Here is a 24,310-nt window from a genome sequence, read left to right as displayed (position 1 = left end):
CTGTGGAGTTGGGAGAAGCTACTGTCTGCACTGGAAGAACAATAGAGTCCCCAGTTGGAATAGCTGTGTGATGCTGTCACAGGGCATCTCTCACTGGCTGGTGTACTTCACTGCTTGCCAGTTCGCATAGTCTCACAGTCACAAACACACACCAGGTTGTTATCCTTTCCCCAAGTTATGTATCTATTCTTTTCTTACAAAGTAACTGTGATGCAGGTATACAGTAAGGAGAGACTGCCAGACTATCATCACACCTCAGCCCACACTCACCTTCTAAGCTTTCCTTCTGAGGTCCCCTTGCTTCCTGTTTGTTCCACTTATATTCTTCCAATTACATCATTAGCCCAGTGATTACCACTCAGGTGCTCATAATCCCCCAATAGAAAGATTAAATACCTCCACCTGGGCTGTGGCCTTCTTCAGGCTGCAGCAATGTCAGTGATCATGGTGCTGCTGATAGTGTGCTGTCACAGACACCTAGTATAGGGGGCCAGCATGTGCAGCTGGCATGGAAAAAGCACATAAGAAACAGGCAGTGGTAATATGCTTCATGCATGTTCTGCATCCATCATAGCTATTGAAAAACTGAAAACAGCTATTGGAGGAACTGAGGCTATCGCTACACTACAGCTTAAGTCGGGTGGGCAAACCTTTTGGGCTGAGGGCCACATCTGGGTGGGGAAATTGTATGCAGGGCAGGGGGTTGGGGTGCGGGATGTGGGAGGGGGTGCAGTGTGCAGGAACAGGGTAAGGGATTGGGGCAGAGGAGGAGTGCGGGGTATATGAGGGGGCTCAGGGAAGAGAGTTGGGGTGCAGAAGGGGTGTGGACTGCAGGAGGGAGCTCAGGGCAGGGAGTTGGGGTGCAGGAGAGGTATGGGGTGTGGCAGGGGGCTGAGGGCAGGGGGTTGGGCTGCAGGAGGGGTGCGAGGTGCAGGAGGGGTTCGGGCTTTGGCCAGGTGCCGCTTACCTAAAGCTGCTCCGGGGTGGCAGCGGCACGCACCGGGGCCAGGGCAGGTTCCCTGCATGCTTGCCCTGGCCCCGCACCATACCGTTCTGGGAAGCTGTCAGAACAACATCCCTGTGCAGCCCCTGGAGGGGGGCCACCGGGCTCCATGTGCTGCCCTTGCCACGCCTCCAGGTACCTCCCCCGAAGTTCCCATTGGCCGCGGTTCCCCGTTCCCGGCCAATGGGAGCTGCAGGGGCCGATGCCTGGAGGCAAGGGCAATGCACAGAGACCTCTGCGCTCCGCCCCTCCCCCCCGGGGCCCCAGGGACATGGTGCCAGCCGCTTCTGAGAGCGGCGCGGGGCCTGTGATACCACGGGGGGCAGTTCTGTGGGCCGGATCCAAAGCCCTGACAGGCCAGATCCAGCCCGCTGGCCGTAGTTTGCCCGCCCCTGGGCTTAAGTCATAAATGATGTCATTCAGAGGTGTGAATTCGCCACCCCCTGAGCAACATAACTTATGCTGACTTAAACGCCAGTGTGGACCTCTCCTGAAGACATAGCTGCCACTGCTCGTTGGGGGTGGATTAATTAAGTAGACGGGAGAGCTTTCTCCCATCATCTTACAGCAGCTGTACAGAGAGCTAACAGTGGTGCAGCTGTGCCACTCTAAGCTCTCTAGTGTAGCCAGAGCCAAACAGACAGAATCAGCATGAGATTTCAGCCGGGTCTACACTTCAATGTTAGGTTGATGTAAGCCACATTGTGTCACCTAGTTGTGTATGTGTCTACACTTAAATTTGTCTCCCACTGATGTAAGCACCCCATTACAGCGACAGTCACACCACCTCCCTAACTAGTGTTGAGCCTTGGTCAATGTACTGAGGTAAACACAGCACAAGTATAGACACTGCATTATTTATGTCAACCCTAACAGTCCTCCAGCATCTGTCTTACAATGCCTGACACTGACTACTCTGGTCACAATTGTGAACTCTACTGCTCAGGGATCATGGAGACCAGAAGCCCCACATCCTCTTTAAAGCCCCACAAATTTTTCAAATGGCTTGTCCTGATTATCCAGCTTGGCAAGCACACCTAGCAGCTCCCCATTGTTGTGTGCAACTGACAGCAGACCATGCTGGCTACATGCTCCAGACGTGCACCGGCTTGGAGTAGACAGGAAATAGTGGATCTCCTAAGTCTGTGAGGAGAAGAGGCTGTGCAGGCACAGTTATGGACCAGCTGGAGAAATATGGACATCTACAAGAAGATTGCACGGGGGATGCAGGAGAAGGAGTACAACAAGGACCAGCAGCAGTGCTGTATGAAAGTGAAGGAAGTATGTAAGCATACCGGAAGGCCAGGAAGGCCAACAGTCATACTTGGTGGAGACCCCATTTCAACCCCACATACCACCACGGGTACCTCTGATAAGCCTGACTCACAGGCCCCTGACATGAACAGCAATGTGCCGGACATAGTGCCTGAATTTGCAGTAATGGGATTCTCAAACTGCAGTGGAGCAATAGACTGCAGTTCAAGAACCCCATTGCTGCAAATCCAGCTACTATGTTCCTGCACGTTGCTGAGTCACAGTCCTGTGCAGCAGGAGACGATTAATGGCCTTGCACACGTACATGATCACAGTCCCACAGTGGATTTTCCAACTCCAAAATGATTTCCCACTGACTGGTAGCATTCAGCATTGCAAGTTTCCGCAGTGCAGTCGCCACTTGCTTCTCTTTTGTCAGTGCAGCTCTCAATTTGGTGTCCCTGCATGGGAGAGCTGGGGTGAGTTCAGCACACGTATTCAGGAATGAGGCCTGATTTATAAGCACTGCTCATAAACCCAAACCTGGATTATGATGTGATATCACCAGTCAGTGCTAATTTCCTGGGTCCAAAAGCAGCACACCACCATCTGCAGCTGCTCTGTGAACACCACCACCAACTTTGATTTGGTTCTTGCTATGTCACACAGCAATCTAGCCTCCAAGAAATCATCATGTTACCCTTTAATTCAGTTCTTCAAACAACTCTGCAAATAGCAGAGGATCATGTGTTCTGGGCTTGCAATGATTATGACAATAGTGCACAGCTGTGCAGGCTCCATGCTTCTGTCAGAGATGGCGGACAGCCAGGAGAGCTGTGTGGGTTCATGAATTTTTTTTAAAAGGTACAAAAATAATGGGATATAGCTGAGATTATGAAATGGACACAGTTGCACCCTGAGAAGTTGACCCCTTGCTCCCAGTCACCCATGCATGACTCATTTCTGCCCCACTGTGCATTGCCAAAACTACTCAAAAGCCAGTGCACTGGATGATGGCAGGTTGCATACTGGGATACCTATCCATGGTGCACTGCACCATGCATCAACACAAGCACTCCTGGTGAGTACGTGTTGTGCCGATGCAAGGAGCCAAGTATCCGCACATACACAAGCAGTATACTAACTGCGGTGGCTTTATGCTGACGTAACTTGTGTTGACCAAAGTTTGTACTGTAGACATGGCCTTAGACATACAAAACAGTAAGCACCACTAAACCATATGAAGCATTGTCCATTATGCGGCACTCATTGCCACAGAAGAATTAGACTTAAAACAGGTCTTTGCAGACACCTCCACTAAGTGGAGTGAAAATACACTCACAATTCTGTAATGAGCTTTAAGGCAAACCAAAGGTTCTATATGAATCAATATATAAAATCAAATAGGAGTACATAGGAATGAAGACCCTCCCTCTGTTTCCTAGTTCTCATTCATTGAACAGGGAGCACATGCTTTCTTTTCTCCAGTGCATTCTACCCAGTTTATTGTATAATCAAAGATTGCTAATATGCTGTCAGTAGGCTGTACACAGGGAGTGTGTGTGACAGAATGCTGAAGCAAAGCTAGCATTATCTCCTATAAATGTAAATAAACTTGTTTGTCTTAGCAGTTGGCTGAACAAGAAGCAGGACTGAATGGAACTGTAAACGCTAAAGTTTTACATTCTATTGTTTTAAAGTGCAGTTATGTAACAAAAAAACCCTACATTCATAAATTGCACTTTCACAATAAAGAGATTGCGCTACAGTACTTCCATGAGGTGAATTGCAAAATACTATTTCTTTTGTTTATCATTTTTACAGTGCAAATATTTATAATTAAAAATAATAAGATAAAGTGAGCACTGTACACTTTATATTCTGTGTTGTAATTGAAATCAATATATTTGAAAATGTAGAAAAACATCCAAAATATTTAATACATTTAAATTGGTATTCTATTGTTTAACCGTGCAATGAAAACTGCGAATAATAGCGATTCATTTTTTAAATAGTGATTTTTTTTTTTTAGTTAATCACATGAGTTAACTGTGATTAATCGACAGCCCTAGTCTTTGCAGGGGTTTTCTTTGTATTGTTTTGTCTGTTTTTTTGTGGGTGCTATCAGAGATAAGAGGACGGGAATGAAAAGAGATGACATGTCACATGTATTGCAATCCTTTTGGTCTCCTTCTTCTGAAGCATCAGTGATGGTCATGGCTGGAGATGTGACATTGAATGGGGTGGACCAGGGTTCTGAGGTGGTAGCAAGCATGGGCGGTGGTTATAATAGGACAAGGAAGGCTCTGCCTTCCCGGGCTGGAGCCGTTGCTGCGAGACTCTGGGTTGGGGTTGCTCAGACTGGCCCGGGGCTCGGGTCGGTTGGCCGGCTGAGATCAGCCCAGGACTGGGGCCAGCCCGGGGCTCCTCTGGCGGCGGTGTTGGGGGGGTATCAGGGTTCCAACCTGCCCGGGGCTTCTCTGGCCATGGGCGGTGGGGTTGAGGGGGATCAGAGCTCCTGCTGAGGAGGGCAGCAGGGGCGGGACCGCAAGGCTAGCCTCCCCAAAGTGAGGGGGTCCACCCGCCGCCCATGGTACCAAGCATTCTGCCTCTCAGGTGCTTGGTTGGCTGGTTGTGACTCACATGTTCAAGGCCTAACTGATCACTATATGTGGGGTTGGGAAGAAATTTTCCCCCAGGTCAGATTGACAGGGACTTGGGGGGGTTGGGGGTGGGGTTTCACCTTCCTCTGTTGCATGTGGGTTCATGTCACTTGCCTGGATTATCTGGATATACCTCACATAATAATTTCCCTGCCATTGTGGGGACCTCAGCCACGAGTACACCTTGCTCTCTCCTAATCTTTGCCTGTGGGCACAATATTCTATTCTCCTGTGGGCTGTATATTTAGGTCTTATTTCAGTTGTTGGGTTTAGTATGCAAGTGCTGGGTGATTTTGATGGTCGGTGATATACAGGAGGTCAGACTAGATGGTCTGGTGGTCCATTGTGGCCTTAAACTCTATGACTCTGTAAATTTTTTCCTTTCAGCGTAATAAAAGAGACCCAGTTGTCTTGCCTTTCTAGTTCCAGTCTCTAAGACAGATCTGAATTACATAAAATGAACAGGTTTCAGAGGAACAGCCGTGTTAGTCTGTATTCGCAAAAAGAAAAGGAGTACTTGTGGCACCTTAGAGACTAACCAATTTATTTGAGCATGCTGTGGCTCACGAAAGCTCATGCTCAAATAAATTGGTTAGTCTCTAAGGTGCCACAAGTACTCCTTTTCTTTTTATAAAATGAACAGGCTTTTGTTGGGTTGTACCCCTGTTTTCAGTGGACTTTAGGGGTAATAGCTATCACACTAGCTGCTGGGTCACTTCATACAGAACCTTCCTGCTCTATTTCACTCAGCTGCACAGAAATTGGATCAAGTTGGATGAAACTGCATTTCTCTTCTTTAGCCATAGAGTGTCACTCTCATGCCACCACTCAGGCATACAGTCAGAGGGAGTGCTTGGAGGTGTTGTTTCTAGTGAAGAAGAATTTTGAAAGGAAGATAAACTCACAAGTGAACACTTTGGGGATCTCTAGAGTCTGATGAGTTCATTGCAAGATTTTATAAAAGGAGAACAAAACATTTGATAAAAAACTGAAGAAACAAGTCCAATGGGAAACTAGTTAGGTCCAATCCTATTTTCACTGAAGTCAATAGCCAAACATCTGTTGACCTCTATAGAAGCAGGATAGGACCCCAAAGCTGATCATCCAATCAAGTAAAGCCTCAGAAGGACCACAGCCTGAATATGGATCCATAGAGACCCTTTAGCCTTTGTGACCCACTTTGTGACATTATGACTATTTCCACATACCTTTTCTCCTTACCATATAATACACATATCCTCATCTTTCATCAGTTTGCTTTTGATTTTTTAATTAAACTTGATTTTTAATGTCACAGAACACATAATAACACAGTATCTGACAGATAGATATGGTTCAAGAGTCAGGCCCCATGAAATGAGGGCTATACACAGAAAATATACGTAAAATGGGACATCTTCTCTCACTTGGGGATTCTGACGGGGTGGGAGGTCAGAGTATTGGAAATAGTCTTGATGTCTAGGAGTTGAAGGTATTTTTGTAGATTTGCTAGGCTTTTTTTTAATTTATCTGGATAAACTCAGTGGAGCACATTGATTAGTAAAATGCAACCTATTTACACTGAACATACTCTTTGCTCACATGGGACAAAGAGTCTTTTCCCTAATCCAGTTGCACTGAGCAGCAGTAAATCTAGTGAGCATAAAATTAGTATATTAGATATTTGTATTATCAGTAGAGATGGGTTACCTTTTGGATATCTACCATATGCAGCCTATATCTATGTTCTTTTACTGATGCTCTGTCTTATATTTAAATAGCACCTTTCATGTCACAGCACTTCACAAATATTATATACTCTAGAAGGAATCACTTTGCCTACCCCTGAAATACAACCAAGGCTAGAAAAGAACATGACAGTTGTTAAAAAGTGACGTATACAAAGGTAATAAAATATTTTTTGCCCTCCTGTTATGTATAAATACAGTCTGATGTGTTTTTCCCAGATTGCTTCTTAACATTGGAAATTCACTTCTTGCCTACCCTTCTTTTTCACGGGAGACTTTATAAACAACTGAAGAACTAGTAGGACTACGCCATCACAAGTAACAAGGAAGTAAACCTCAATAATTGGGAATTATTTGGAGTCCAACTAAAGCTTTGGTGGGGATTTTTTGTTAAAATTTATTTAGCCCAATGTAACCCTTCTGCCAGGCGGACCCAGCAGCAGCCAGGGCCAAGTTCAATATCTAGGGGTTCCTTTCCATCAATACAACACAGAATTGGCTCAAGACCCCACCCAGTAACCTGGGGAAATTACACATCACCCCTGGGCGCCTCTGAGAGGTAATACTTGCCCTCTTGCAAGCACAGAGTCTGAGTGTAGAAAATAAACTTTTAAAAAAGGGAGGAAAGTAACTCAGCATTAATTTGGGAAAACACCACTACCAGGGTTCATAAACATAAACCATGAGCAAATGACCCACCCCCAAGTAAGTTGGGCAGTGTCCTCTTTCCCTCAGGTTCTTAAATCCAGCAACCCAAAAGTCCCTTTCATGTGCCCAACCCTTCTCTGCACCCCACTGACAGTTGCTGTCCTTGGTCAATGCAGAGGGTGACCAGATAGCAAGTGTGAAACAGAGGGTGACCAGATAGCAAGTGTGAAAAATCGGGACAGGGGATGGGCGGTAATTGGCGACTAAATAAGAAAAAGCCTCAAATATGAGGACTGTCCCTATAAAATTGGGACATCTGGTCACCCTAGTGCAGACCCAGAGTTCAGAGGTGCATCTGCAGAGATCACCTCCCACGCTGGGTGGAAGGGGCGGGTAAAGAGGCACCTTACTCGCTCTGCTGCTCAGACACTCGTTCACTGCCCCTTTCTGCCAGGTGCCCTCTTGGCCACTCAGTGCACCTCTCCGCCAGCCACCCCTGCTGGCCTCTCGCTGCACCTCTCTGTCAGCCGTCCTGCTAGCCGCTCACCGCCAGCCGACTATCTGCTGCCACCTTCTGCTGCCACCTGCCTCTCTGCTGTGATCTCTGCACATCAATCTCTTAGGGTATGTCTACACTACGAAATTAGGTCGAATTTATAGAAGTCGGTTTTGTAGAAAGCGGTTTTATACAGTTGATCGTGTGTGTCCCCACACAAGTGCTCTAAGTGCCTGTAGTTGGCGGAGTGTGTCCACAGTACCGAGGCAACCATCAACTTCCAGAGCATTGCACTGTGAGTGGCTATCCCACAGTTCCTGCAGTCTCCGCCTCCCATTTGAATTCTGGGTAGAAATCCCAGTGCCTGATGGGGCTAAAACATTGTCGCGGGTGGTTCTGGGTACATATCGTCAGGCCCCCGTTCCCTCCCTCCCTCCGTGAAAGCAAGGGCAGACAATCGTTTTGCGCCTTTTTTCTTGAGTTACCTGTGCAGACACCATACCATGGCAAGCATGAGCCTGGTCAGCTAACTGTCACCGAATGTCTCCTGGGTGCTGGCAGATGTGGTACTGCATTGCTACACAGCAGCAGCAACCCATTGCCTTTTGGCAGCAGACAGTGCAGTATGACTGGTAGTCGTCATCAACGTAGTCCTGGGTGCTCTTTTAATCGGGCGCCTGGGCAAACATGGGAGTGACTCAGCCAGGTCATTTCCCTTGTTTCGTTTCGTGGCGGTTCACTCCTACCGGCAGTGCGCTGTCTTTTAACCTCCAGCCAGCAGAAGATGATGGCTAGTTGTCATACTGCACCGTCTTCTGCCAAGCACCCAGGAGATGATGATGGCTAGTGGTCATACTGCACAGTCTGCTGCCAGCAAGATGTATAAAGATAGATGAAGTGGCTCAAAACAAGAAATAGATCAGATTTGTTTTGTATTCATTTTCTCCTTCCTTCTGTGAAATCAACGGCCTGCTAAACCCAGTTTTGAGTTCTATCCTTGAGGGGGCCATTCAGTTTCTTGCAAAGCCACCCCCTTTGTTGATTTTAATTCCCTGTAAGCCAACCCTGTAAGCCATGTCGTCAGTCGCCCCTCCCTCCGTCAGGGCAATGGCAGACAATTGTTCCGCGCCTTTTTTCTGTGCAGACGCCATACCACGGCAAGCATGGAGCCCGCTCAGATCACTTTGGCAATTAGGAGCACATTAAACACCACGCGCATTATCCAACAGTATATGCAGCACCAGAACCTGGCAAAGTGATACCGGGCAAGTAGGCGATGTTAGCGCGGTGATGTGAGTGATGAGGACATGGACACAGACTTCTCTCAAAGCACGGGCCCTGGCAATGTGGGCATCATGGTCCTAATGGGGCAGGTTCATGCTGTGGAACGCTGATTTTGGGCTCGGGAAAGAAGCACAGACTGGTGGGACCGCATAGTGTTGCAGGTCTGGGACGATTCCCAGTGGTTGCAAAACTTTCGCATGCGTAAGGGCACTTTCATGGAACTTTGTGACTTGCTTTCCCCTGCCCAGAGGTGCAAGAATACCAAGATGAGAGCAGCCCTCACAGTTGAGAAGCGAGTGGCAATAGCCCTGTGGAAGCTTGCAACGCCAGACAGCTACCGGTAAGTCGGGAATCAATTTGGAGAGGGCAAATCTACTGTGGGGGCTGCTGTGATGCAAGTAGCCAATGCAATCAAAGATCTGCTGCTATCAAGGGTAGTGACCCTGGGAAATGTGCAGGTCATAGTGGATGGCTTTGCTGCAATGGGATTCCCTAACTGTGGTGGGACCATAGACGGAACCCATATCCCTATCTTGGCACCGGAGCACCAAGCCAGTGAGTACATAAACCGCAAGGGGTACTTTTCAATAGTGCTGCAAGCACTGGTGGATCACAAGGGACGTTTCACCAACATCAACGTGGGATAGCCGGGAAAGGTACGTGACGCTCGCATCTTCAGGAACTCTGGTCTGTTTCAAAAGCTGCAAGAAGGGACTTTGTTCCCAGATCAGAAAATAACCATTGGGGACATTGAAATGCCTATATGTATCCTTGGGGACCCAGCCTACCCCTTAATGCCATGGCTCATGAAGCCATACACAGGCAGCCTGGACAGTAGTCAGGAGCTGTTCAACTACAGGCTGAGCAAGTGCAGAATGGTGGTAGAATGTGCATTTGGACGTTCAAAGCGCGCTGGCGCAGTTTACTGACTCCGTTAGACCTCAATGAAATCAATATTCCCACTGTTATTACTGCTTGCTGTGCGCTCCACAATATCTGTGAGAGTAAGGGGGAGATGTTTATGGTGGGTGGGAGGTTGAGGCAAATCGCCTGGCTGCTGGTTACACACAGCCAGACACCAGGGCGGTTAAAAGAGCACAGGAGGGCGTGATGCACATCAGAGAAGCTTTGAAAACCAGTTTCATGACTGGACAGGCTATGCTGTGAAAGTTCTTTTTGTTTCTCCTTGATGAAACCCACCGCCCCTTAGTTCACTCTACTTCCCTGTAAGCTAACCACCCTCCCCTCCTCCCTTCGATCTCCGCTTGCAGAGGCAATAAAGTAATTGTTGCTTCACATTCATGCATTCTTTATTAATTTGTCACACAAATAGGGGGATAACTACCAAGGTAGCCCAGGAGGGGTGGTGGAGAAGAGAAGCACCAGGAGGGGTGGTGGAGGAGGGAAGGACAAGGCCACACAGCACTTTAAAACTTATTGAATACCAGCCTTCTGTTGCTTGGGCAATCCTCTGGGGTGGAGTGGCCGGGTGGCTGGAGGCCGCCCCACCGCGTTCTTGGGCATCTGGGTGAGGAGGCTATGGAACTTGGGGAGGAGGGCGGTTGGTTACACAGGGTCTGTAGCGGCGGTCTGTGCTCCTGCTGCCTTTCCTGCAGCTCAACCATACGCTGGAGCATATTGGTTTGATCCTCCAGCAGCCTCAGCATTGAATCGTGCTTCCTCTCATCACGCTGCCGCCACCTTTCAGCTTCACCCCTCTCTCCAGCCCTCCACTTACTTTCTTCAGCCCGCCACCTCTCCTCCGGGTCATATTGTGCTTTCCTGAACTCTGACATTGTCTGCCTCCACGCATTCGTCTGTGCTATGTCAGAGTGGGAGGACAGCATGAGCTCAGAGAACATTTCATCACGAGTGCGGTTTTTTCGCCTTCTGATCTTCACTAGCCTCTGGGAAAGAGAAAATCCTGTGATCATTGAAACACATGCAGCTAGTGGAGAAAAAAAAAAAGAGGCAGTGGTATTTAAAAAGACACATTTTCTAGAACAATGGCTACACTCTTTCACGGTAAACCTTGCTGTTAACATTACATACACAGCACATGTGCTTTCATTCCAAGGTCGCGTTTTGCCTCCCCCCACCACGTGGCTAGCCCCTCCTCCTCCCCCCTCCATGGCTAACAGCGGGGAACATTTCTGTTCAGCCACAGGCAAACAGCCCAGCAGGAACGGGCACCTCTGAATGTTCCCTTAAGAAAAGCACCCTATTTCAACAAGGTGACCGTGAATGATATCACTCTCCTGAGGATAACACAGAGAGATAAAGAACAGATGTTGTTTGAATGCCAGCAAACATACACTGCAATGCTTTGTTCTACAATGATTCCTGAGTAAATGCTACTGGCCTGGTGTGGTAAAGTGTCCTACCATGGTGGGTGGAATAAGGCTGCCCTTCCGAGAAACCTTTTGCAAAGGCTTTGGGAGTACATCCAGGAGAGCTGCAAATGCCAGGAGAAATTAATCATTAAACTTGCTTGCTTTTAAACTATGTATAGTATTTTAAAAGGTACACTCACCAGAGGTCCCTTCTCCACCTGGCGGGTCCAGGAGGCAGCCTTGGGTGGGTTCGGGGGGGGCTACCTCCAAGTCCAGGGTGAGAAACAGTTCCTGGCTGTCGGGAAAACTGGTTTCTCTGCTTGCTTGCTGTGACCTATCTACAACTTCATCATCATCATCTTCCTTGTCCCCAAAACCTGCTTCTGTGTTGCCTCCATCTCCGTTGAAGGAGTCAAACAACACGGCTGGGGTAGTGGTGGCTGAACCCCCTAAAGTGGCATGCAGCTCATCATAGAAGCGACATGTTTGGGGCTCTGCCATGGAGCTGCCGTTTGCTTCTCTGGTTTTCTAGTAGGCTTGCCTCAGCTCCTTAAGTTTCATGCGGCATTGCTTCGGGTCCCTGTTATGGCCTCTGTCCTTCATGCCCTGGGAGATTTTGACAAATGTTTTGGCATTTTGAAAACTGGAACGGAGTTCTGATAGCACGGATTCCTCTCCCCATATAGCGACCAGATCCCGTACCTCCTATTCGGTCCATGCTGGAGCTCTTTTGCGATTCTGGGACTCCATCATGATCAGCTCTGCTGATGAGCTCTGCATGGTCACCTCTGCTGGTGAGCTCTGGCCAGCGTGGCAAGCTGCAGGTGACCATGCAAACAGGAAATTGAAATTCAAAAGTTTGCGGGCCTTTTCCTGTCTACCTGGCCAGTGCATCTGAGTTGAGAGTGCTGTTCAGAGCGGTCACAATAAAGCACTCTGGGATAGCTCCTGGAGGCCAATACCGTCTAATTGCGTCCACAGTACCCCAAATTTGACCCGGCAAAGCTTATTTAAGCGCTAATCCACTTGTCAGAGGTGGATTAAGGAAATAGATTTTAAGAGCCCTTTAAGTCGAAAAAAAGGGCTTCATAGTGTGGACGGGTGCAGGTTTACATTGATTTAACACTGCTAAATTCGACCTAAACTCCTAGTGTAGTGTAGACCAGGGCTGAGTCATTTTCAGCTCTTTACAGGCTGGGCAGAAACACTGCCCATCTAAAGTGATCTCAGCTCTCAGTGATTTTTAGCTCTTAGCAGGCAGGGCAGAAACACAGTCCTACCACAACTGATTTCAGCTCTGATTGAGCATTTAAAATAACAAGGGGCTTGTCTACGCCACGCAGGTTTTAGTGACAAGGCTGTGTTGACACAGCCTTGTTGCTAAATGTCGGTGTGTGTAAACGCTCTTTGTCTGCACTTTTACCAACAAAATACTTCCAGTCCCGGGAGCAGCGTTCGTTTTGTCAGGAGGAGCGATCTGTTTTGTCAACAACTTGGCAGTGTAGAGAAGCCAAAAGAGGCTCCTAACAAAGTATATTTAGTTCTTTCTTTGAACAGAATGTGTGCGTGCGCGGGGGGAAACAGGTTAAACCAGTCCAGAGAGAACCCTTGTGGGGAGGGTCCTTACTCCCAGCCAGAACACCTGTCCTCACGCCTCTTACTTTCACAGGGCTCTGGCATTCGAGCCCTTGGAGTAACTAGGTCCTTTCAGCTGAGGGTGACCCCCTCATTTGAGACAGGTTAAGCATAGTCTTGCTTCCCCTGTATTCCTACAATAATGAAAACAACATTGGTAACAGCATTTCACTACCCCTGCATTCAGTACTAAAGTGATTTGTAACTCAACACCAGCCAAGGTTGATCACTTTGAGCAACACCGCTGTATCTGCTAAATATCTAAGCAGAGTTAGGTGTGTTCATGTAAATACAAAAAGAAAAGGAATACTTGTGGCACCTTAGAGACTAACAAATTTATTTGAGCATAAGCTTTCGTGAGCAACAAAGTGAGCTGTAGCTCACGAAAGCTTATGCTCAAATAAATTTGTTAGTCTCTAAGGTGCCACAAGTACTCCTTTTTTTTTTTTGGATACAGACTAACACGGCTGCTACTCTGAAACATGTAAATACAGTGTGTTTCTAGAGCCTCTCCCCATCCCAGCTAGCTGTAAGGGGAATTCATTCAGACCCTGATTACACCAAAAATTAGTTGAAAGAAAAGATCTTTGTTAAAGATTCAGCAGTGCACCCATGCCTTCGTTTAAGGGCTAAGAAAGCTCTCATACTAGTTCCCTGGGGCCTTTAAGAAGACTTCTAGCAAAAAAAGAGAAGACAAGATTTGATATTCCTAAGAGTTGTAAGAATGGGGCTGGGGGGAAAAGAAAAAGAAAAAAAAGGACCTGTTTCAGGCCTTTATTCATGATAAAGAAACAAAGAAAAGAAGCCTATACCCAATTATTGTCCTTTTCAGGTCACAGAGCAACATAAAAGAACAATTGAGGACAAAAAGGGAAGAATACTGTATGCAAATGAAATACAGGAGGAAATCAGGAGCTAATGTCAAATTTAATTTTCCAAATTGGAAATTCCCAAGTCACTAATATTAACACTTCTACTCTTACAAAAACAGTTTAGTGTCTTATGTTCAAAACCTAGGCTGCATGGCTATTTCTAATATGAGACAGTCATTTTCTTTTTTATTTCCACCAATTTTAGTGTGCCATATGAGTAAAGAACAGTGCCTGACCTTCTTCTGCAAACAAACAGCATGGTTGGTATGAAGAGCTTTGTAGTGGTTTCACTAGCAGTAAGCTGTTGTACACACTTAATGCAGTGAGAGAGGGAGGGTGAAAAGCACAGGGTTACCAGCCCAGAACCAAAAGAAAATAAACCTGTTAAGACAGCAATTACTCTTAAATAAACAGACACTTTTAAGAAGCATACAAATGGACAATTTTTCAGAGACAAAATTAAGACAATACTTCATTCAGATGCTATTTTTAAGCCATGTTTAATTCCACACCATAGTTTAATTTTTCAGCAAAACAACATAAACATGGTTTTTTTTAAATAAAAAGGATAACTAGGAAAATATTACGAACACTTTTGCATTCTTTTAACCTAGCACTCTTTCTTTGCTGTTTTCCAGTGGAATGTTTAAAACAGGGTGTCATTTGCACTGAACTTTCAATTCTGAAAATATATCAGTTAATTTCTATGGATTATTTGCAAGGGGCAGGGGAGCTGGAACCATAGTCCTTTTGCAGTTTCACTGGGGTTAAAGGTCAGATGACATCTTGGACAAGTTTTTAATTTACCCTTTAATCCTCCCAGTCCCACCAATTTGAATAAAATCCTGCTCACCACCAACAGCTGCATCTACTATGACTAGCCAAATATAAATGAAGACTAGTAGGAATGGGTAAATAAAAGTAAAAGGATCTCTTTACTGTTTCTCCACTTTCCCATGAGTCCACTGTTAGTGGCTGTAGCAGTTGCCCTGGCTCAGGCTGTACAATACTTTCCTTCTCCGCAGTGTTGAAAGAAAAACTGCAGATTCAGATGAGCTCTAGAGTTTGCAAAGGTGTCAGATTTTATGCGGTTCCACGTAGGCTATTTCTAGTTACTATATTTCTCCTATACCCACCACAGCACAGGGAGGAGCAGGTGTGGCTGGAAAAGAAAGGCCAGGGAAGATCCCCCAGGGCTGCAGATGGGAGGGGGAATCAGGAACCTGTCCTGCTAGTACCATCCCACAACAAGTGGGGTCAGCTTTGAGTTAGGAGCAAAGCCCCCTCCAAAGGTCCTATCCCACCAACAGCTACCCAGGCCCAAGCTCCAGCAGAACAGTGGGAGCAGGTGTGTGTGAACGTTGGGTATGGAGTGGGGAACTGTAGCAGCTAAAAGGATTAGGGTAGTTGAGGATTGTGAGGGGACAAGAGCCAGTCAGGGAGATGGAAAAAGAGGGAAATGGGGGGAGAATGGCTTTGGGGAGTGTGTGTGTGTGGCATGGGTGGTATACAGAGGGAGCTGGAGGGAAGAGAGTGGGAAATAGATTGGGAGACAGAAAGGAACTGGGGTTTGGGGAATGCCTGTGGTGAGTGAGGGGCGATTGAAAACAGTAGAGACCAGGGTGGTGGTGAGAGAAGCCTAGGGAGGAGGTTATGGGGGGAGAAAGGGCAGCATGGGGCCAGAAGTGTTAGGTGGAGGGGGCAGCCTGGGGGAACATCTGCAGGATCCTGGGGCCAGAGTTGTTTCTGTTACACATGTCCCTTGTGCCCTAGCCAGCACCAGCCCTTGTGTTGCTGCCTCCAACCTCCACTCACTCATTCTCCCGCCATCTCTTCCTAATTGCAAGTACTTCCTGGCTGGGACACCGTAGAAGGCATGCCAGAGACAGAGGAAGAAGAGATTTGAGTTACAGGCATTAGGAGAGGGAACCGCAGAATGAACCCTGCTACTAGACCACACCCACATCAGATGTGTAAGTAGTTGCTGGGAATGTGGACAAGCAAGATGAAGCTGCCATGTGTGCAGCATCAGCCGAGATGCTGGATGGTTGGTCAGCCCTGAGGTAGCTGATGGAGGCTGTTACTATTACGTACCCCTCCATTTGAAGTGGATACTGGAAGTAGTAAAAGCAAAGTTTTTGAAGTTTACTTTTTTTTTTTCTTTCCTACCTGAATCACACCCTGCACAAACTTGTGACTCACTCTTTGTGCTATTTTGGCCAGCATCCTGGGACTGTCGGCAGCTAAACCAATCCCCCAGTCTTAGGTGCTGAGCTCCCTGCACCTCCTGCCTAACTGGGAGCTGACAGCAGCTCCCCTCTTGGCTGCCATTTGACCTAAAGCTAGGAAGGAAAGGAGAAAATATGGTAGGACCCCCACCTACCAAGTCTCACTGAGAGCAGGGGAAGCCCACAGACAGAGGTCCTGGGTCAACAGTATGGTGCCATTTACAGGCCCCATCTTCTCTCCACTTCCTCCCACTGGGAAGCACAGTGAGGCTGTTGACAGATCTGTCAGGCAGCAGCTGGAGCAGGAAGGTCAGTGCTGAGGTGCTGGCTCAGCAACTGGCCCATTGGACTTCACCCATGCAATAAACCACACAGAGGGCCCCCATCTGCCCGTTCTTTGGACACAGGGAGGAAGGGGAGAGCTTTCTATTCCTACTCCAGGAGTGCCCCAGCTTCCTCTGTGTGATGGGAGACTTGCACAAATGTCCCCTCCCCACATCACATGGGATGAACCTTGCAACATTGGGGCCTACAACTCCTGTCAGCCCCCTTCCCACTGTACATCCCTTTCCCCTGGCCAGATAGGAGAAAGACTCCTGAACCAGGAAGTGACTAGGCACCTTGGGGAAGCAGCACATGATGACCCCAGAACTGGAGAGAAGCTGAATGTAGAGAGGAGTCCCCAGGAACTGCGTGTGGAACAGACTGAGTGTGCCAGACATTACAGCTGTGTGGAGGTCTGTATGGGGCAGCAGCAGAGTAGATAGCCAGTGCAGAGGTGCCCCCATGAGAGAGACACCACTAAATGAGCCTGGCCTGCAAGTTTCTATTTGCTAGAATAGTAGGGTGACCAGATGAAACGGACAAAATATCGGGACACATGGGGGAAGCAAAAAAAAAAAAAACCCGCCAGAGCGGCCAAAGCCTCCATATCGGGACAAATGGTGTCCCAACTGTGCATCGATTGGGACACGGGACAAAGAACTAAAAATCGGGACGTCTGGTCACCCTATAGAATAGAGACTGGACTGGAGAGGGCACCCCAGTCACTGGGCCTGACGAGCCCTGTTAATTGGACTGCCTCCCCTCCCCCAAGCCCAAACAAGAGCCACTGTTGCTTACTGTGAACTGTAACTGTTTAAGCTTTCTGTACCTAGGGTATCTAGACTGCAACCTTGCCTTTTCCTGCCAACCCAGGTAAAATACCCTTTCACTAAGCCATGTGTCAGAGTGGTTACTGGGGCTAGCTGCTGAGGTAGGTTTGCCAACTTTCTAATTGCACAAAGCTGAACACCCTAACCCCGCCCGTTCCCTGAGGCCCCAACCCCCACTCAGTACATTTCCCCCTCCCTTGGTGGTTCGCTCTCCTGCGCCCTCAGTCACTTTCACTGGGCTGGGGCAAGGGGTTGCAGTGTGGGAGGGGGCTGAGGGCTCTAACTGGGGGTGCAGGCTCTGGGGTGGGGCCTCCAGGTTGGGGGGTGGGGACGAGGGATTCGGAGTGCAGGAGGGGACTGCAGGAAGGGGTATGGGTTCTGGGGTGGGGCCAGGGATGAGGGGTTCAGGGGCCGGCCTTTCCTCGGGCGGCTCCCAGTCAGCAGGGCTAAGGCAGGCTCCCTGCCTGTCCTGGCTCTGTGCTGTTCCCCGAAAGTGGTCAGGAGGTCTGGCTCCTGGGGAGGGGCGTGTTATACAGATAAAATTACACAGGATTGTTTCAGGGGACAAGACAAGATGTCGCATTTATTATAATAACACAATTTGTTTTAAGACCAATAACTAATATCTAATACCTATGTATACACACACACACCCCAAATGTTCTGCAGCTGCTCGATAGTTACCAGTCCTGAATGTAGCTTGAGTTTGTGGCTTGGTTTCACAGCTTGGGATCGTAGCTCATGGTGGCTAACTGGCCAGGAAAGCTAAGCACGAGGGAGGGCTGGGTCTCTGTCGGGCGCGCACCAATGCCCCTTGATGCTGGAAGCAGAACGTTACCCAAAGTCTTCACTCTCACCCCTCTTTTTTAAAGGTTTTTAGTTTGAATCCAAAGTCTATAGGTTTTGCTGTGTCACGCTGCCTCTGGGTTCGGTGTGATTGCTCACCCGTCAATTCCAGACATGACTTTCAGCCTGGAACATGACTTTGATCTTCCTTCCATTGTACTTTTGTTGTTCTTTTCTTTTTAGGGTGGACTCTTCTTACTTGGTTAGGGCTGTAGTATGCATCTTCAGCCTTTGGTGTTTGAACTTTATTTCATCAGGACAGGCTGGGGCTGGAGGTTGATTCCATCATCCATACATACCTCATTCACACGTTTAAACTAAACTAATAAAATTACAGCAGGGTTTTGCAAAAATGAAGGTTGCAGCAAGCTTTTACAAAATGGAGTAAGCATTTCAAAATGGAGTTTGGGTTACAAGTTAAAATGGAGTTTGGGTTACAATATGGACAAGTGTAAGGAATGGCAAACAGAGAACAGAAATTACTTATGAAGTTATATTAATAAAATGAACAATTAAAAACAATTTCATTGCTCAGTTCTACAGGCAGGGGGAGCAGGAGGCTCTGCATGCTGCTCTGGCCCGCAGGCACCCTCCCCGGACCGCAGCTCCCATTGACTGTGGTTCTTGGCCAGTGGGAGTGCAGAGCCAATGCTTGGGGCAGGGACAGCCGTGCGGAGCCCCGTGGGTACCCCCGCCAAGGAGATGGACCTGCTGGCCGCTTCCAGGGCACAGCGCAGAGCCAGGAAAGGTAGGGACTTGCCTGCCTTAGACCCACAGCACCACTTACCAGACTTTTAACAACCAGGTCAGTGATGATGACTGGAGCCGCCAGGGTCCCTTTTTGACCAGGCATTCCAGTCAAAAACTAGACACCTGGCAACCCTATGCTTAGGTGGCTACAGTGCTTGCCTCCAAGTCGTAGTCCACTACTGGTACCTTAGTGGGTTGGTGTATTCCAGCTCTAAGCAGCACTAATAACTACACACAGTTGTCTCTCCCTTACTTTGGGGGAGGGGGAAAGGTGCTTGCCCCACAACTGTACGCTAAACTGCTCCAGAGTCCTAGGGGAATCTCACCAGATTTTTTTTTTCTTCCTTTTGTGGAGCAGCAGACGAGATGCTCCTTTCCTTCTGGGGGCTGCTGCAGTGGGAATGGATTGAAAGAGCTGTAGCTCTCATTGCGTGTTGCAGAAAAGAGCATGCCCACTCCCAACAGCCCTCAGCAGCTCTGTTCTGTTCAGCAAGTGGCCCACACACTGACTCGTGCTGCTGATAGATTGCCTACTGTTTGGCCCCCAGACCACACTAGGGCAGCCCTGGGAACTACCCTAACTTGTGGCCCTGTTCAGTGGCCTCTCTGGGCCATTGGTAGAGCACAGAATCATCAGGCTGCTGTAGACCTACACTAAAACACCAGAACACGGGGGCCTAGTGTAAGGGAGCATAGAGCTAGCTCTGTGACTCCTGCAGAGCACCTCCTGCAGCAGAGATATTCCCAGGAACAGCCCTTTTGCAGGGATTTAGCCATTACAGAGAGGCTGCAATGCAGGGGTAAGTTCCCCTCCTATATTTATTTATTTTTACACCAAACACCCCTAACACAGGAGATTCCAAAGCAAGATCCAGCATGCCAGTACCCTCCCACTGGCTGCAGGGCATATACCAACAGCAACCAGCTCTTACTTGTGTCTCTGTCTCCTTGGATGCAAATAGGGAGACTGTCAAGGTTCCTTCCCCATTCTGAACTGTAGGGTACAGATGTGGGGACCTGCATGAAAACCTCCTAAGCTTACTTTTACCAGCTTAGGTTAAAACTTCCCCAAGGTACAAACTATTTTACCCTTTGCCCTTGGACTTCCACTGCCACCACCAAACGTTTATCTGGGTTTATTTATTAGGAAAGCATTGTTTGGAAACTTCTTTCCCCCCAAAATCCTCCCAACCCTTGCACCCCACTTCCTGGGGAAGGTTTGGTAAAAATCCTTACCAATTTGCATATGTGACCACAGACCCAAACCCTTGGATCTTAAGAACAATGAAAAAGCATTCAGTTTCTGAAAAGAAGGATTTTAATAGAAGTAAAAAGTAAAAAAGAATCACATCTGTAAAATCAGGATGGTAAATACCTTACAGGGTAATTAGATTCAAAACATAGAGAATCCCTCTAGGCAAAACCTTAAGTTACAAAAAGACACACAGACAGGAATATCCATTCTATTCAGCACAGCTTAATTCCTCAGCCATTTAAAGAAATCATAATCTAACGCATATCTAGCTAGATTACTTACTAAATTCTAAGACTCCATTCCTGTTCTGTCCCTGGCAAAAGCATCACACAGACAGACTCTTTGTTTTTCCCTCCCCTCGCAGCTTTTGAAAGTATCTTGTCTCCTCATTGGTCATTTTGGTCAGGTGCCAGCGAGGTTATCCTAGCTTCTTAACCCTTTACAGGTGAGAGGATTTTTCCTCTGTCCAGGAGGGATTTTAAAGGGGTTTACCCTTCCCTTTATATTTATGACAGAGACTATGGGTCATATCCTACTCTTAGTAACACCAGTGTAAATTTAGACTAGCCGCACTAGCTTCGTGTAAATGAGCATAATTTAGGCATGTAACAGAAGAAGTTAGTGAGAAACCAGCTGCATCTGAACTGAATTATTCTCCCAGAAAACTTTTTTGGTTTATTAAAATGCTCATCAGATATTCACTTTATTTACTCTGTATTTATTACTGTATCTCCACCTTGAAAGGGGAACAGTAAATGCTTTAATATACCAGAGGAAAGGTCATTATTTCACTGAAGTTCCCATCAGAGCCTTTACCTATTAAATTTCTACTGAAGTGTTATTTTGTAACTTCCTGACCACAAGGTGCATTAGCCTGTGGGAAGACTCTCAAAGACAAGTGGTGGAATCATTTACAAAGCACTAGAAAATGTAGTGCAGGGAATAATCTTGTAGCAGGCTAGGGCAGTAGACAAGATGACCCAGTGGTCTCTTCCATCTCCAATTTCTATCAATGGAACAAGTTATCCCTCAGTACACTAAAAGGAGCTATTTCCCTTTCTTTCAATAGCAGCACACTGTGACTAATGGCCATGCTAAACCAGAGCAACTGATCCTTCTACAGCAGGGGTTCTCAAACTTCATTGCACCACGACCCCCTTCTGACAACAAAAATTACTACATGACTTCAGGAGGGAGGACCAAAGCCTTAGCCCACCCAAGCCCTGCCAAAGCCCAAGCCCCACCAACCCTTGTGGGGGAACTAAAGCCCAAGGGCTTCGACCCCAGGTGGGGGGGCCTGTAACCTGAGCCCCACCACCCAGTGCTGAAGTGCTCAGGCTTTGGCTTCAGCCCTGGGTGGTGGGGCTCAGGCTTTGGCTTTGGCCACGGCAAGTCTAATGCCAGCCTTGGCAAACCCATTAAAATGGTGTCGCACCCACTTTGGGGTCCCGACCCACAGTTTGAGAACTGCTGTTCTACAGCAGTGTTCTGCACTTAGCAAGCTAGCTAAAAATGTTCACACTTTGTTTAGACTTTTTATTTTCTGCTTCTCTAACAGCAGGTGGTCAGCATAAGGGAACTGCCAGAGAGAATTTCTCATGGAAGATTAGGGAAACTAAAGCGATGTTTGCATCTGAATTCTATAAAGATGATCATAAATATTGCAACAATAAAATGAATAGTTCTTTGAAAATTTAAGTAGTCTTTCTTCTCAAATACTTGAAGTAGTAAATGCCCTTTCATAAGGATATCTAACATATGCACTTCAAGCCATTTCACCAGAAGTCTTGTCCTTTAAAAGGGATGGCTTTTCCTTTTCATTCTTTCTCTCTGGAAGTGTCCTCCATGTGGCTCTGATGGGAGCTCCTCAGTCCTTTCTTTCCCAGTGACATAAAAAGAGGAAGGTATAATAATGAAAATAGCCCTTCGGTTCACTTAGGTTGGGTTCTGTTTGTTTAAAAAACTGCAGACCTAATACAGAAAGGGGAGTCATGGTTCCGCCCTCTGAAGTTAGCTCAGACATTTATCCTAGACCTTTTAATTTATCCTGTAGGAATCTGAGATACCAGCAGCTTAATCTAGCCACAAAACACCCACGCATAGGGTTTACTAAATGAACAAAGTGTGTGACTCAGGCTGCCACTAACTCTGCTGACCCAAGCAGCTGATGTACTTATCCCACACCCCTTTTTGGCACACAAACACACACTTAATTATTTTTGTTTAGTGTTGGGGCTGGCTCTGACATGTGGCAAGTTGCCTCCTGCCCCGTATGTTGAAGCTTTCCCACCTCTGGAGGAAGTCTAGTTCAGGGGTTAGGGCACTGGCCAAAGGACATAGGAAACCTAGCTTCTTGCCTGCTGGGGACTTCCTGTGTTACTTTAGGCAAGTCACTTCTTAACCTCTGTGCCCCAGTTCACCATCTGTCAAATGGGGATAATAATGCTTCCCTACATCATAGGGCTGTTGGAGGAGAACTATATTAAGAGATTGTGAAGCACTGTGAAACCTATTGCTGAGACGTGCTATATGAGAAATAGGCATTATTTATTTGTATTATTTGGGGGAAGGAGTGAACTAGGACATTTTACCCAACTGTAGTGAATCTATATTCTGGCTTACAGTGTAAGAGGACTTTCTGATATGGATTGTTCCAAAAGAACATTCACTCTTATGATCTAGTGTAAGTTGAATTATTCCAGGCGGAGTCTCTCATTCTGCTCTGCTATTGGGCGTGCTCGTCTGACCAGTTTACAATCCTTAGGCCCCTGGCAGAACAGGGAGTAACAGAACTATGATGTTAGTTCTCCCTCTGTCATGGTATTAAACTGACTGCAGGAGAGTCTATCCCTTTGGTAACGGATACTCAATTTGGATGAGGCAAGGAACTAGAGCAATATCCATTCAGCCATAATAGGCAATTACCATCCTTCCTCTAAATCTGCACTCAGTAATGGTAGACAGCCCTCTGGCAGAAAGTGCCCTTTTTCCCCTATGCAAGGGAAAGGGGCCATGAGGAGCCACTACTAAAGATGTGCAGGGTGCAGAGGGGAAAGGAAACAGAAGAAAGAGAGAAACATTTGTAATTTAAAACAAAGATCAGAAGTTAGAGCTGTGCTAAGAGTTAGGCAAAATGTTTCCCAGCCTGGCTGCAGGCACAAAGACCTGGCGGCTACAGCTGTAGGTTTCTCCATCCTATGCCTCCTACCACCTGTGATCCAAGTTTTCCCAAACCTCTCACTATGGAGTAGTCCTGCATTCCTCTGAGGACAAATAGGGTCTTCTGACATGAAGAGGTCATTAACTCCTGGAATGCTGTCTGATTAAACCTACCAAAAGTTTAAGGTAATTTGGGGAAAAAAATCCAACAATGGTATTTGGGAGCGAGGAAGAAAAGGAAAGACTAGGTCAATATTACTGGTTTTCTTGGAGATACTCACTGGAAATGGACAATGAAAACCAACTGATGGCTGCGCTGCTAGTAGATATAGATAGTTTGGGGTTCATAGAGCATTGATATGCTTTCTATGACAAGGAAACTGGATGAGGCTACTGCCATTTAGACACAAGGGGTGCACGCCTCCCAAGTTGTGAACTGGCAACGATTGCTAAGAAAACACAGACAGGAAAGGGAGGAGCTTTTGCTTATCTCAAGTAGTTTTTCATGTCCTTCAACATACAGAAGTCAGACAGGCAACAGAATCATTGCAAAATGTAATCAGGAATAAAAAGAGTATTTCATGAGGAAGAAGAGTTGAAGAGTTACTTAAACATCAGCAATTATGATCTAGTGTGGATAGCTGAAAGGCAATGGGGTGATTGACTCTCACATTAAATGTCATTATTGATGGGTACAAATTACATAGAAGAGATAAAGAGGGAAGAAAGGATAGCACTTTGTCAAGAGTATTTACAACAGCAGCAAGATACAATTCAGCCACGAAGAGAGCAGCATGAAAAAGGGGAAAAAAACACACACACACACCTGAAATGGGCATCTGCTACAGCCTACCCAACTGGAAGAGAACGAGAATGAAAAAATTATGGAGCAACTCTCAAGGTACTTGAAACCACAAGGGACTGTACTCATGGGGAATTTTAACTGCTCAGACATCCGTTAACAAATACAGCCAAACATCTGTCAAAGATCTTCCTTTATTGC

The 24,310-nt window shown here is 47.0% G+C and overlaps 1 protein-coding gene across 1 annotated transcript in view; it reads right to left on the bottom strand.

Moving 5' to 3' along the window:
* Window positions 1-1,048, bottom strand: part of TNRC6B (trinucleotide repeat containing adaptor 6B) — a 222,269-nt gene extending 221,221 nt beyond the window's left edge. The window contains exon 1 of the mRNA XM_075124191.1: window positions 968-1,048. Within this exon, the coding sequence (XP_074980292.1) occupies window positions 968-1,025 (58 nt within the window). The 5' untranslated portion in view covers window positions 1,026-1,048. The remainder of the gene's footprint in view (window positions 1-967) is intronic.
* Window positions 1,049-24,310: the final 23,262 nt, after the last annotated feature.

This window comes from Caretta caretta, chromosome 1 (genome assembly GCF_965140235.1).
Source record: "Caretta caretta isolate rCarCar2 chromosome 1, rCarCar1.hap1, whole genome shotgun sequence".
NCBI classification, from domain to species: Eukaryota; Metazoa; Chordata; order Testudines; family Cheloniidae; genus Caretta; species Caretta caretta.
This window is presented reverse-complemented; position numbering and strand designations above follow the sequence as displayed.